This window comes from Pempheris klunzingeri, chromosome 17 (genome assembly GCF_042242105.1).
Source record: "Pempheris klunzingeri isolate RE-2024b chromosome 17, fPemKlu1.hap1, whole genome shotgun sequence".
Lineage (NCBI taxonomy): Eukaryota > Metazoa > Chordata > Actinopteri > Acropomatiformes > Pempheridae > Pempheris > Pempheris klunzingeri.
Genome location: NC_092028.1, coordinates 6,011,915 through 6,027,254, shown reverse-complemented (window position 1 = coordinate 6,027,254; position 15,340 = coordinate 6,011,915). Strand labels below are relative to the sequence as shown.

The 15,340-nt window shown below is 40.3% G+C and overlaps 1 protein-coding gene across 2 annotated transcripts; it reads left to right on the top strand.

Annotated features, from left to right (window-relative positions):
• The first annotated feature begins 56 nt into the window (after positions 1-56).
• prmt1 (protein arginine methyltransferase 1) lies at positions 57-7,684 on the top strand. Of its 2 annotated transcripts, none has more exons than XM_070848330.1 (10): positions 57-136; positions 2,265-2,351; positions 2,472-2,627; positions 2,754-2,817; positions 2,940-3,082; positions 3,558-3,645; positions 3,870-3,985; positions 4,132-4,282; positions 6,252-6,373; positions 6,496-7,684. In XM_070848330.1, exons 1-10 carry the CDS (start codon positions 110-112, stop codon positions 6,577-6,579), a joined length of 1,038 nt encoding a protein of 345 aa, XP_070704431.1. In that variant the 5' UTR covers positions 57-109; the 3' UTR covers positions 6,580-7,684. The 2 variants fall into 2 exon arrangements, with proteins under 2 accessions (XP_070704431.1, XP_070704430.1); XM_070848329.1 differs by having other exon boundaries at positions 2,256-2,351.
• The last annotated feature ends 7,656 nt before the right edge of the window (positions 7,685-15,340 follow it).

Here is a 15,340-nt window from a genome sequence, read left to right as displayed (position 1 = left end):
TGAAAATGACGGTATTAAATTGGTGGGCGGCGTCTATTTTATAGCTGGCTGTCGTGGGCGGGGCCAGGGGAAAGTCTCTCAAGCTCGTGCAGTCAAGCAGGAGATCGAAATGGCGGCGCCAACAGAGAGGATGGAGGTAAGGTTTCGCCACATGAAATACAACAAACTCCTCATTTGTCTTTTAAATTCTATACGCACATTTTCACTGTCCCAGCAAAGATGCGGCAAATTGTTAGCCTTAGCAGTAGTTTTTTCGTCATTACATACGCAGCAGACAGTGATGCATCCATTTTAAATTAGCTAACGTTACAGCCGTTGCCGACCCATTCATTAAGCGTTGCATATCAGACAGCGCTGAGATTTGATTTTAACACTTAAACCATACCTCATTCATTTGATAATTTAACTTGAGGGTCAACGTTGCGAGTTTAAGCGACTGTTGAAGCGTTGTTTTAGTTGGTGCGTCAGCCGGCCGGCTGTAGCTGAAGAGCCTGTGGGACCGCATGGGGACTAACGTGTTAGCTTCCGAGCTAGCATTAGCTAGCTACTTCAAGCATGGATGCTGCCTCACTCTCCCACTTATTTTACTCTGCCCCACTCTTAGCTTGTCTTTAGTTGACTCTTGACGTGTGCTAAGATATTTTCTGATGGTGTTTCGGTGTAACGTTATTGACGGTATCAACATTAAATTAGCAGACTTTGGGATGATGTGACGTCTTGTTGGTCATTGATCAGAAACGTTCCAGAACTTAAAAGCCGGACAGTTTGTAGCTAACTCAAACAATTGGCGAACCTTTGAGTTGGTTCTACTGAGAGCAAAGGCCTGGCTAATACGTCCGGTGATTAACAGTCATTTTGAGACTTAAGGTAAATAAATAGGTGACACGGTGTGGGTTTAGGGATGGCAATCCTCAAGAAAGGCCAAGACCACATTACAGGGTACTTTTACCCATGTGCTCCCTCCTTTTGTGCTGGGAGGGAGGCTGGCCCTGGTAACTGCAAACAAGGGAAATTGAATCACCCCGAGTCCAATAAAACCTTCCTCACAAGGCAAACACATTAGATATATTTCTCTGAAATAGATGGCAAACTTCGCTACATTGTTTTTATTGTCGTTTCATTATTTTTTGCTTTCATTGTTCAAACGCGTACTGCTTGTGGCAGAATTAAACGTTGGATATAAGCGTTTGGATTAAAGCAGGCGTAAAGTCGATCATTCCCGCGGCATCCTCCGTCCACCCGGACCAAGCTCCGCAGCGGGAGGGGCGATCACCCCAGGAGGAGAGGGGAGAGAGCCGGGATAAGAGCTAAGCTAACAAGCCAGTGTCTAAGGCTGCTTCTGGCTAATGTGCGGTTGCGAAGATTGCCCGGATGAAATGGGACTCTGAACAACCTTTGTGCCCACATCACCTTAGCACCTCGGATCAATCTACTGCTCCCTACGGGCGTACTACCGGCACCAGTAAAAAGGAAGGAAAATATACTTCTAAGACAAAACTATAATAGTGTAATATATTCGATTTTTAAAAAATAATTTTGCGAATATTCGAAAATCATGACCCACTCCTTGAGAAAATTACCTCCTAACAGTTCTCGTGTATGTGTGGAAAGAACACTGCGGTTCAAATCCCACCCACCACTACACCTCCACACACCTGACCAATCACTGCGAGTTGGCCTAGTTCTCATATTGTGTGTGTTCAGAGTGTTGAATTGTCTGTAATGAGTACATTGTCTTGAGTTTTTGAAATTAATTTTTTTCCCCAGTACTCGAGCACCACAAATGACCACAGCTGCTTGATAAAAAATCTTTTTATCCTGTGTAGAGTGTTCTAAAGTGCTGGACTTTTTGTTAATACCAAACTGTCTCTAGAAAGTGTGGTCAGCTACTGTAGTAGTAGTAGTTTTTAAAATGGCTCTGATCATGTCATAGGGTTAGTTCTAGCTTTACGTTTACCTTAAGGCTGTTATTTTTTGCTGGGTTAAGTATTCCGCCTGTGCCCTGAAGCCCTCAAAGAATCCAAACTTATCTGTAGCTTTCATGATGTGGTTAGAGCTGCTGTTTGTTGCGTTTCTGCGCAATTTTCCACACCACATCTGACACACTAATTTAGTTTAGTATTTTGATATGTCTTTTAAACCCAAAACAGCAAATCGTAGGTTGTAATTTCGTACCTTCCCATGTGTAAATGTGTGTTGGTATGACAAAGTTCCTTGTCAACTCCACATTGTAACTGAATGTGTTTTTGATTGAGGTTTCTCAGGGGGAGAGCTCAGCCAAGCCTGCAGCCGAGGATATGACATCAAAGGACTACTACTTTGACTCATATGCCCACTTTGGCATCCACGAGGTAAATTCTAGAACTGCAACACGCTCATATTTGAATTAGCAACACAAATAAAGCATATCAATTCAAGTCACAAGATCCTAACCCTTCTTTATTTGGTCTTTTTTTCTACTGCCACTGTAGGAGATGCTGAAAGATGAAGTTCGCACTCTGACCTACCGCAATTCCATGTTCCACAACAAGCATCTATTTAAGGACAAGGTGGTGCTGGACGTGGGTAGTGGGACTGGCATTCTCTGCATGTTTGCTGCCAAAGCTGGGGCCAAGAAGGTTATAGGGGTAAGTTTCATTCACTGGATGTAGTAAGTGCATCACTGGTTTGTGGGGTTTGGTCAGGGGTACTGTCGAGTTTATAGTCCAAAGAGAGGGCATGAATTCAAGTGTTTTTTGTCTTCATCTTAATAGATTGAGTGCAGCAGCATCTCTGACTACGCTGTGAAAATTGTCAAGGCCAATAAGATGGATGATGGTGAGTAAATGGAATCCAATCTTGGTGATGCATGTAGGGTTTCACCATTTTACAATATTTCTAGGTCACGAGGATCAGGGAGTAAAATGTCTGATGTACCTTATGGCCTCTTGTGTCCCCAGTTGTGACCATCATCAAGGGGAAGGTGGAAGAGGTGGACCTGCCTGTTGAAGGAGTAGACATCATCATATCAGAGTGGATGGGCTACTGTCTCTTCTACGAGTCCATGCTCAACACAGTCATTTATGCTAGGGACAAGTGGCTGGTATGTGTATTTGTCTACCTCCCCCTGTAGGTTTGTGGAGCTGGTGTCTTCTGAAGCAGTTCTCTGTGCTGTCAGTTCCTTGCCTTTCCATGGCAAATTACTACAGTGCCATGAGTGGCTGTTGATATGGAAAATAAGCTAGTCGGGTGTAAACCGGAGCTGTTCAAGTTATTCCTGTAATACATAAGTCAAAGTCAAAGCCTATTGGATTGAAATCCAAAATGTTAATTTCTGCAGTTGGGAGCCAGAATCTAAAGTAAACTAATTTAACTGGCTGTATCAGTGTTCTACAAGTTTATATATTTCACTCCAGTTTAACGAGTACATTTTTAAGCTCTATTGCACCTTGGGAGTCCAGATATTAATACCTAATAATAATGTTGGCTCAGTTTTGTACTGTGTTTGATGGCTGTTGTACAGGATGGACGGTCTGTCACATGCCTCCCAGACTTAAGTCTTTTTCCCCCTCTGACAGAAACCAGATGGACTAATTTTCCCAGACAGGGCAACCCTATATGTCACTGCCATCGAAGACAGGCAGTACAAGGACTACAAAATCCACTGTGAGTAGTCTGTCACCTGACCCAAACTAAGCCTATAAATAGGTAGGAAGTCACCTGTGGTACCGGGGTTTTAGGAAGCCTGTGGCAGTCGAGCGGTATCACAGGTGTATGCTGTGGAATAGGAGTCTTCGTCCATAATGCGATCAAATGGATGAACTAATCAGTCAGACTTTAATCCATTGCATTGTTTTCAGTGAACTGACCTGTGTTTCTCTCTCTGTTAGGGTGGGAGAACGTGTATGGGTTTGATATGTCATGCATCAAGGAGGTGGCAATTAAGGAACCCCTGGTTGATGTGGTGGACCCCAAGCAGCTGGTCAGCAGTGCCTGCCTTATCAAGGTGGGAGGACGGATAACTTGTTTGATATTGTTATGCTTCTCGTATGATAATGGGAAATGGGTATTAACTCTAGTTTTGTTTTCTGTAAGGGAGTCTGAAATGGAACACATTTGGTCTGATGTTGTTTTATGGGTATGTTTGTTCAGGAGGTGGACATCTACACAGTGAAGGCAGAGGACCTGACCTTCACCTCGCCGTTCTGCCTGCAAGTGAAGAGAAACGACTACATCCACGCCCTGGTCACCTACTTCAACATCGAGTTCACTCGCTGTCACAAGAGGACCGGCTTCTCCACCAGTTAGTCTTCTTTCAAACACACAATACACCTGTAGCCTCTGTAGTTACACAATTATACTGATAATGCATTGTTAACCTGCAGTCATTGTGTCATGGCTATTAGACTGGATAAAAGCAATGTGCCTGAATAGTGACAAGATCATTATCCTCAGGAAAAATTAGGCATGCACAGTATCGTTAAGTGTATTCAGTGTTCTTCGTCTGATAATGATGTAATCAATTATGTCTAATGCTGTGGAGCCTTTTTATATTGGCAACCCTTCACCCAACAGCTAACTACATGTAAGGATTTAGCTGTTTTGCTTGTCATTCTGGCAAATCTTTTAAGACATCATTTAAGTGTTTGGCTGCATTTACTGTGTAGAGACTGAGTGAGTGTCTCTCTTTTTAAGGGTCGTCTGTCAGTAGAATCAAAACTATTCTGAGCTTGTGGGTCTCATAGGCTTTGTTCAGACTGCCAGCCCAAATCATTATTTTTCCCACATCTGGACAGACTGGAAAGAACCACATGAAATGTGTTCTTTCGCAAATGGGATCCACACATTGAGGTAGTTTGACTTTGGTTGTTTCGATTTGAAATTCAAATCAGATGCATCAGGTGCGTCTCAATCTGGACGCTCAAATCTGACTTCAAAGTGTCATTTGCATCACTCAGACAGCGTCAAATCCAGAGTGACTGAAGTGCATTAGCAGCTGAACAGAATCCGTGCTTCTACCAGCAGGATGATGTAGGACAACACTGAACAGTTTGTGGACAGACACTGGAATAATTTTGTCTGCTTGCACTTTGGGTGAACTTGGGATCTTCGTTTTTCACGCTTCTGTATTGAAAGCCGCATCACCAGTTTGTTGTTCGTTACCACAGCTATCTATGCACATACACTACTCACAAAAAGTTAGGGATATTTGGCTTTCAGGTGAAATTTCAGGATGAACCTAAAATGCATTCTAACCTTTCCAGGTGAACTTAATGTGACCTTCTCTAAACCTTTGAATGCGCATGTCCAACTGTTCAGTGTTTCAGTACTTTTTGCACAAGTTGCTGTTCTCTAACAAGAAGCTTAACAGCAACATTCACAACAGGTTTGATCCATGAATCGACCAATATATTTCCTGCTTCAGTTAGAATTGGTATTTAAACAGTCCTCCTCATCATGCTGTTCACATTCTGACATCATGAGACCAAGACGACACCTAACAATTGATCAACAGCACCTCGCCATTGCGAGGCTTCAAACAGGAAGTCCTCAGGTGGAAGTGTTCACTGAGCTTAGAGGGTCACAGAGTGTCATCGGGAGGTTGTAACAGTGATACAGAGTGACTGGAAGAGTCACAGAAAGGAGAGGAGTGGACGTCCTTTGGCCACATCCCAATTTATTGAGACACTGAAAATTTTGTTGTGGTACACCCACCACTGTTAGCTTTTCTTTCAATAAATTGTTTAAGATGAAGAAATGACCATTGCATGCTTCTACTTAAATGCCCTACTTTCATGATATATAATATCACTGTCGCATTAACTTTTTCCATAAATTTCACTTGAAAGTCGAATATCCCTAACCTTTTGTGAGTAGTGTATGTTGCTGTCTGGACACACAAATGCAATCGGGTCACTCGTGAATAACAACGTAGATGGTCTGTCTTAAAGATCTGATTTGCCTGAAATCTGACCAAAGTCATCGAAATCCCACCACTGAACTGTTGGTGTGAGGAAAATCCTTCACTCAAAGAATGATTGGAGGGGGTAAGAGACGACTGCATAATATGCAGATGTCCTAGTAAATCAGGTACTAGATTCATGCAGATTTATGTATACAAAATTGCTGAAAAACACAGTGCACATCTGCACAAAGTAAATACTAAATCTGGCACTTCTAGAATGGGATCCTGTTTGAGACCGTGACTCGCTTTGAATGAACTCTGTTTTAGCAGACGACTATTCATGCAAACTTTGCTTTCCTCTATTCAGGCCCAGAGTCGCCTTACACCCACTGGAAGCAGACTGTCTTCTACCTGGATGATTACCTGACTGTCAAGACTGGTGAGGAGATCTTTGGCACCATCAGCATGAAGCCAAATGTCAAGAACAATGTAAGTAAAGCTCCACTATCAAAATATTTCACTCTTGCTGTGATCTGACTCAAAGAATCTGTTTCATTGCTGCATTTGGTTGCTGTGCGCATCTTGTCTGACTGTGACTTGTTGGTTTGCAGAGAGATCTGGACTTCACCGTAGACATCGACTTCAAGGGTCAGCTGTGTGAGATGTCAAAGACATCAGAGTACAGGATGCGCTAGAAGTCTCTCTCTGTCCCTCCCTGTCTTAGTTTGTCTTAGAGGACAGATTATACTGTTTGGCTGGGAGTCTGTACAATAGTTTGACGCTCCCCATGCAGCAGCATTTTAAAGACTGTCTTTTTTTTGTCATTTACTTGTTCAAATGTTAACAGTATTTAAAAGGTTTTTTTTTTTTTTTTACTTTTACATCCTTTGGGTCAAAGTGCATTGGCGTGGTGATTCATTGTGCTGTAGTCACTCAACAAAACGTGTTTGACATGTGCCTGGTGTTTGTGTCCACCATCATCTTGGGTTTTGCTTTTGGGTTCCTGTCCTTTTGCATGTGCAAGATCCGTATAGACATCAACACTACGGCCCTGCTGACATGTCTGCATAGTATTACTAGTCAGTCACTATGGCCCTCTGTATGGTCATTACATGACCTGGTATTGGTCTCCCCTTAATTTTGATTCTGATTTCTGTATAATCAAGAAACTCTGCCTCCTCCACTTGTGTACCAGTTCATAGATACCATAAGTAGAATAATTCAAGGGTTCTGTTTTTGTGTGTACCACCCAGGAAGTTAGCCTATAGGTTTATCAAGACTTGGAGGCACAGCGCAGCTTTACTCTGTAAAGTTATCACAGCAGCATTGTACAGTAGAGTAACGCCCAATACACACCAAGGTCTTAGACCAGGAATGTGTATTTGCATGCAGTAAATCAGCCAACACAGTATTGTTGAACTGCAGTAGTTTTCTGCAACAAAGGTTAATGAAATAAAAGACCTCTTCTGCTGCTCACCAGTACTGTGTTGCTGGAGCATGCTACAGGCCTGTTATCATGCCCCCCCTCCAATGAAAGGCAGCAAATGCTAAGTAAACCTAAACAAAGAAGCTGTGTTTAAAGAAAGGAGATGTTGCCCAAATAGTGGCTGGTTCCAGCTGACTCCACAGCTCTATCAGCTGCCCTGGAGCCCACGTTTGTTTTCATACAATGTTTGTCAGGCTGCTTGAGTCGGTCTGAACAGTAATAACCATGTTGGCACTCTTAGATTTTTCTCTTTTGTATTTTTTATTTTTTTTCGTTGGCTGCTTTTTTTTTTTGGTTGTTTTTTTTAAATAAAACTAATAAACTGTAAATGTAACGTTTCTCTTGTCTACAAAGTGTTCTGAGCTGAGTGGCGTCCACTCTGATTCAGTCTCATCATACAGTTTGTTCGTCACTGCCACATTTAGTTGTGCATGTGAGAACACTGAATTTTTCCTCACAAGTTTTACTAACTTATGTAGCTCTTCAATAGAAAATGCTTCCCTCACTGTTATTCAGTAAGATGCCCTTTTCAAAAGACGGAAACAAAATGTTAGACAACTAACTTGGTTTTGCTGTGCTGTTTCATATTTGACGTTCATCACTCAGATGGCTGTGATTTGCATGAATCAGAGTGAATTTACTCAGAATAGACCAATCAGAGTAGAGCTGACACCTTTTATCTGCTAGGATACAAAGGATAGGGTGCAAAACTGTGTAGGACTTTTAACAAGAACATCTATATATGCGATGCATCAAAAAATCTGGTCAAATTTAAACATTAGTAATAAAATCCAAAGGAAGCAATTATCCCTTACACTAAATATAGAAGTACATTGGAAATGTAGAAAAAGTATAGTACTTGCTTAAATGGGTTTAAACAAAGTGCACAAGAAAGAGAATAAAGTTTGGGCTATAGCAGCTCATATAAAGATATTAAAACCTGTTAAAAATAGTGGGCTCTGTTAATTATACTTTGAATATAATGTTTGCTACAGCTATATAAACGCTTCCAAAATAATGTTTCAAATCTAAGTATGGGCACTTTATTAGCCACATTTGTGCACACGTACAAGGAATTTGACTGTTACAGGTCCAAGAGCTGAAGATAGAAATAAACATATTGCTAAAAACAAGGACAATGAAGCTCAGCAAAGGTGGTTTTAAAAAAAAAAAGAACGTTTAACTGGATACAAAAATACATACGTGCACATTTATGTATATAAATGTCAATAAAAAGCAACAACTGACTAGTTTAACTGTTCCTGTAAAAAGTAAGCAAGAATGCACCAGTGCAGAACGTAAAGAGTGCAGGAATAAGTACTGAGTGATTAGATTTGTATACATATCTATGTGTATGGGCTACACTAAATACCGAGTGCTCAGATTTATATTCAACAATGGTGATAATGATATGAAGATAAAAGATAAAAAGTCCACTCTCATCATTTTGAGTTTCTTCAGCTCCAGGTTGTCTGACTGCACCAGAGCTTTTCAACCTCCCACATGTGTGCAGACTCGTCACCCTAACCTATGAGTCTAACTTCAGGCATTCAACAAACAGGCCTCCTGCTCTCATTGGTGTAGGAGAAAGGCAGAGGGGGGAGCACACATTTGTGGGGCATGCCAGTGCTGCCAGGGATGGTATTGTCTCCAGCTTCACCTGCCACCTCCTGTCTGTCAGGAAGTTTGTAATCCACTGACATGGGGGCTGGTATGATGAGCTGGGTGATGGAGGACCTCTGGGATGATGGTGTTAAATGCTGAGCTGTGGTCCACAAACAGGATTCCTGCATACGTCACTGAGTCAGGGTTCTGCATTCCATTTTGACTGCATCATTAGTAGGTTGTCCAACAGGGGGTCTGTTATGTCCCTCAGGTGGTGTTCATCATGACATCGGTATCTTTTATATATGAAGACAAAAAGGTGACATGAAGTTGGGAAATGTTTCAGAGCCAATACCAGCTTTAATAGGTCTATCTAGTGGTTTTTCCATAAGTAATAATGTACAGTATATATAGTTGGTATGATTTGATGATAATCCGTTTCATGAAAGTAAATTGTTTTGGAGTAATGTCTCCATACTCATAATTACAGGATGTGCTGTGCTGTGAATGATTTTTTTTAGAAATAATAATGAATTAAAGAAAAACAATATTTTAATCAATCAAACTTTATTTAGTGCCAATTCATAACAAATGTAATCTCAAGACACTTGGTGTTTTGCTCTACAATGCTGCCCTGTTGTTTCCTACGAAGGTTGCCCTTTGCTAACTTGAAAGGGCTAAAATTGTGCGGCTCTTCTAGAATTTCCAAATGTTATCAGACTGAATGGATCAAATTCTGATAGCGAAGGGAGTCATTGTGCAGGGGTTGGGGTGGCTAACAAAATGTAATCACAATTCTACATGTGTCTCTTTTTTTTATAATGTCAGTCTATTAGAACAAGTGTTTTTGCTTGATGTAATTACTCAACATTTGGCCACTACTGTGACATAACTACCATTGGCCATGTTGGAAATGATCTTTTCAATGGTTTGGCCTACAATGCTGCATAATACTTGGTTCCTAGGGGGGTTGGGCTCTAGGATCTCATAAATGATGTTGTATTGATGATTTCAATTTTCGGAACGGGCATGAGGGCAAAATTCGTTTTTTTTAGTTGTCATAGATGACAAATCCACTGAGAAACAAACCTCTGCTCTCCACATCCACAGAGGTGCTGGAGATGACTAATGGCCTTTATACCAGTGCCACCCTCAGGGCACAGGTAGAAAATATGATACATATTATAATATATGTAATATATAATATAATATTTTAGAAATTTTTTCCTCCATGTTTCATTCATCCAACATTATTTCTGGTACGTACTGACTGTTACAGGCTACCGGCATGGCTAAGGACTTTTAGTTTTATTGTATGTGTGAGTGACACTACTCACAGTGATGCCTGATTACATGAAATCTCACAGAACACAGGATCATTTGACATGTTGGACTTTTCCTTTTATTTGACTGAATTAAACAGCAAAGCAGTTTTATGTCAGGTACCAAAGATTGCTCAGTCTTTTTTACAAATACCAAAAGTTTTCAAATAACTACACTACTGACATATTCTACATTCCTACCAGCTCATATTAACTTTACTCCAAATAAAGTTTGTGTGTATTTCCATTCCACTAATTTCATTGTAAAATGTTTTGGGGTATATGAGGAAGATTAAAGAATACATTTGCTGAAGATGTTTTACCTGCTTAGTTGGTCTCCAGTTCAGTTTTCCTCTGCTAAAGTTCTCCAACAAATCGTTTTCCAAAAGAGGTTTTCCAGGTGATACATTATCCAGGAGCTCAGCTTCCAGTGGACTGATTGTGCAGGTGCAGATGAGACACTTTAAGGTCTTATGGCTCTAATATCACCTTGGGTCACGCCAGCATTCTGTTTCCATGACTTTTACTGATGTACGTGTGCGTGTGATGTATCATTTCTAGTAAATGGATTGGACCTCTCTGTGAGTAGTGATGAGATTTTTCATACCTTGGCATCTTGTTTATCAAAGTACAAGACTCGTACTTCACCTGAATATACCACATTTCAGAGGCACTTAAGCAGTAGATTTTTATTTACATTCCTCTCAAGCAGATATGAATCTCAGGATTGCCTCTGTTTTCTTGTACATGCACGAGTTTTGATGGCATAGTTGCACATCAGCCTCTACAGTGGATGCTACTGCATCATCTCATACACTGCTACCCAGTGGGATGCCATTGCAAGTGAAAAAAAAAAGAAAGAGTGAAACCAAGATGGTCGACAGACAGCCAGAAACATCAAGTCTGTTCAAACCTTCTATAAAAAGAAACCCTTGCAGGTAAGAAAAATTTGGTGACATCAAGTAACATCTAAGGACCAATTGCTACATTTTCCAAGTATTGATTTTATATTGGGAGGAAATTATGATTAATCACATGTCCACTGAATTGTACATCATGCATCACTAGCTATATTTCAATTACTAGACTTGTAAATATATTTTTATAAAATATGGGTTGAAAAAAAAAAAGTTTTAAACCTTGTTTTTCATGCCTGAAGATGAATAAAAACACTTAGTAAAAAAATCCTGACTCGTGAAAAAAATCCTTCATAATTCAAGCATGAAAGGGTTAACCAAACTGGTTTGTACTCACTAAAGTACAAAGATTATTGTATTTGCAGTTAAAAGGCACAGCCATGGACAGTTTGAACAGTTTGTGTTGAATTCTTATAGTATTTCTTTCACCCTATAGGTCTTTGACGACACTGACGACACTGGACTACCTCCCTGAGGAACTATCAGAGAATTACAGGGTGACAGATCCACTGAGAAACAAATCTCTGCTTTCTGTGGTCACAGAATTACTGGATATTTATCAACTATGAGCTGTCAATTCAGTTCTTGATCATAGTCACACTCATCCAGCACAACTATGGAACCACCCTTATCAGCTAGCACAACAACAATGTTCTTGTTTAGTTCTCGTAAGACATTTCTCTCCACCAGGCAACATGTGTCTAATGAGGCATTTCAGCTTTTTGACGAAGCTCTAAAAAATCCCTTAGAGCCTAAGAGGGGCTTGCACTGCAATTGTGAAGAAGATGACAGCTCATAACTACGACCTGAATCTATAAATTATTCTATATTCAGCCCTTTGCCTCTGTTAAATGGAATTGCTGGGAGCTCTCAGTAGAGTGTGGCTTCATTTTATTTTCTGATCCAGCACCTGTAGAAGTCTTTTTTTGAATGTGTCATTCACTTATTTCATTCAGTGTTTTACAGACAGAAATGTTATTTCATTAATGGCAGAAACGTACTGTTATAATAATCTCCTTTAGTTTTAAGGAGTGATTCTTTTGGACTGCATGCGATCATGATGTCACATTAGGAATTGTTGAAAACTCTTGCACCAGAAGATGGCAGCAGAAGTAGCACTTTGCCACGGGCTCACTCCTGGGACCCACTGAGCAGTTTGACTGCAGGTATCCAACAGGCAGTCAAAGAGGACAAGGTGTCAAAGTTACAGATAGGCTGTCCAGGCTTTAATTACTTTTATATAGACGGAAATGTCATCAGTGTTATCACTAAATATTAAGTTGAGGCACAACGTTTCAAAACTATCATTCAGTTTGTATGAATATTCAGTATTTCTGTTTACTAATTGCTTTTGTCCATGTTGCTGTTAGGTGTGGTCATCATACACGACCAGGTACATTCTCATAAATGTGGCTGCTTCTTCTTTTTTTTTTTTTAAATCAGCATAATGAAAAATACTCACACTACATGCAGAGAAAGTAAAATAAAACATACATATAAATAAATGAATGACTGATGTCCCAGAAAAGAAAAGAAATCTATGAAGAATATGAGATGTCATTTCTGGTAAAAGTCTACAGTGGATTTAAACAAGATTTCCTGGTTGATGTGTAATGAACGTGTGAATTGTTTTCATTATTTGAGTTTTTTTTTTACATTCTGTGCAATTATGTACATTGTTTTGTTTTTCCGTCTTGCAAATAAAAGTAAAGCTCAGCCTACCTTACCTCACAGGTGTAGCTCAAAATAAAGTAATTTCAGCTCAAGGTCAAATGGTGTTACAAAACATTTGTTTATGATTTGTACACACACACACACACACACACACACACACACACACACATACAACTGAAATAGCCAGACTCAAAATCAAAAATTGCTCAGCACCCTGCACTCAACAGTTAACACACATATTTTGATACTGACACTGTGCATATGTATGTATATCATGTCTGTATATACACTGTAACATGTTTGATCTCTTTACTGTGACATACGCAGTGTATTCAATCAAACTCAGATCTCTTGATGCTCCCATACACCTTAATATTTTCATGTTTAGTCTTAATAGCCTGATGGTCTTTTTCACATTTTGTCTAATGTTTGTCAGCTTTTATAATCAAAAATAGAAAATATAAATCTTAATTGTTTTTTTCTTGGGGTTACATACTTCAAGTAGCAGTCTTGAATTTGGCTATCAGAGTATATTTACTTTCCACACAGAACTTTCTTTGCTCTGGTTTATAAATCATTTAGTCTTATTGAGTGCTGTTCTTTTGGTGTTACTAGACTTTAATCTGATTGCAGACTGTTCTTGTGATGTCAACTGGCTTTAATCTAGAGTGGTACTCTGCCCCGGCTTTCCAGCAGACTCTTTCTCCAAGACACAAGGTGGACACGTCCGTTCTGACTGGTCTCTCTTGTCACCTCTTGTCTACTGGCTGGTCTGCCTGCATGTGTCATCTTGTCTACCGGCTCAGGCCCATCCTACATCCAGGATGTGGCCAAACCATCCTCTCCAGCCCGCCCACCTCGCTCTGCTCCTGCCCAGCGTCTTCTACTTCCTCACTAGGAAGGGGGCCCAGCTACTGCTCAACAGAATCTCAACCGTTTGCTGTCCTGGCTCCACAATTGTGCAACACACTCCCCACTGATATCAGGACAGCAGAAACTCTACACACCTTCAGACTGCACGTTGGCACATAAAAAACACAGCCATTTCTAAATGTAGCACTTGAAGCAGTTCATTAATTTCATTTGATTTAAATGCTGACACTGTAGTGGAATTAATATTTGATGAAGCGGACTGAATATGTTTCCACAGAACAAGCAATGTCACTACATGTTGTCAATTGCGAAAGTTCTCCACTGATGGGACTGAAAATACGAGAGGCTCATTACTTCTTTAGCTCTAAAATGGCATCATACATTTCTTTTATCTGGTTTTGTGGCCCTTACAGCTCCACTGCAGTCACATGTCCTATAATTGCCCCCTTGGTGATAGCAAGCAGAAATAGCAGGAAGCAGGTTTCCTGAGTTGTCCAGCTACTGTTTCCTGTGCTGTCTCCTTAATCTCCGACTATCGCCTGCAAGGTCACACACACACACACACACACACACACACACACACACACACACACACACACACACACACACAGAAGAGATTCAGGGCTTGAAACTGTAAACACCATTATCATCTCTTCCCACAGAGAAAAATGCTGCCTAAATAGACCACAACGTTCTTTTTAACACATATTGACAGTAATTCTACAATCACTTTATGACTGGAGGAAGGCTGTTATATTCCAACATGAACTTATAAGGGACACAAACTGTTGTGGTTGTCATGATCCTCCTCTGTTCTCCCCTTCGGTATGTTTGGTCTTGAACATACACTACTCACATAAAGTTAGGGATATTCAGCTTTCGGGTGAAATTTCAGGATGAACCTAAAATGCATTCTAACCTTTCCAGGTGAACTTAATGTGACCTTCTCTAAACCTTTGAATGCACATGTCCAACTGTTCAGTGTTTCAGTACTTTTTGCACAAGGTGCTGTTCTCTAACAAGGTGATTAACAGCAAAATTCACAACAGGTTTGATCCATGAATCAACCAATACATTTCCTGCTTCAGTTAGAATTGGTATTTAAACAGTCCTCCTCATCATGCTGTTCACATTCTGACATCATGAGACCAAGACGACACCTAACAGACGGAGGTGTCCACTGAGCGTAGAGGGTCACAGAGTGTCATCAGGAGGTTGTAACAGTGATACAGAGACTGGAAGAGTCACAGAAAGGAGAGGAGTGGACGTCCTTTGGCCACATCCCAATTTATTGAGACACTGAAAATGTTTTGTTGTGGTATACCCACCACCGTTGTTAGAATTTCTTTCAATAAATTGTTTGAGATGAAGAAATCACCATTGCATGCTTCTACTTAAATGTCCTACTTTCATGATATAATATCACTGTCGCATTAACTTTTTACATTTTCCATAAATTTCACCTGAAAGTCGAATATCCCTAACTTTTTGTGAGCAGTGTATGTGTCTTAAAGGTTCTTAAACATACTTTTTTGGGTCCTCAATTCCCCTGTTGTGTTTCTATATTGTAGTCTGGTTG

Excerpts from the sequence above, each read along its gene's own strand:
- prmt1 (XM_070848329.1), top strand. The coding sequence starts at position 110 with ATGGCGGCGCCAACAGAGAGGATGGAG. Across the intron at positions 2,352-2,471 it reads CCCACTTTGGCATCCACGAG|GAGATGCTGAAAGATGAAGT; the intron begins GTAAATTCTAGA and ends CTGCCACTGTAG. Across the intron at positions 3,646-3,869 it reads CAAGGACTACAAAATCCACT|GGTGGGAGAACGTGTATGGG; the intron begins GTGAGTAGTCTG and ends TCTCTCTGTTAG.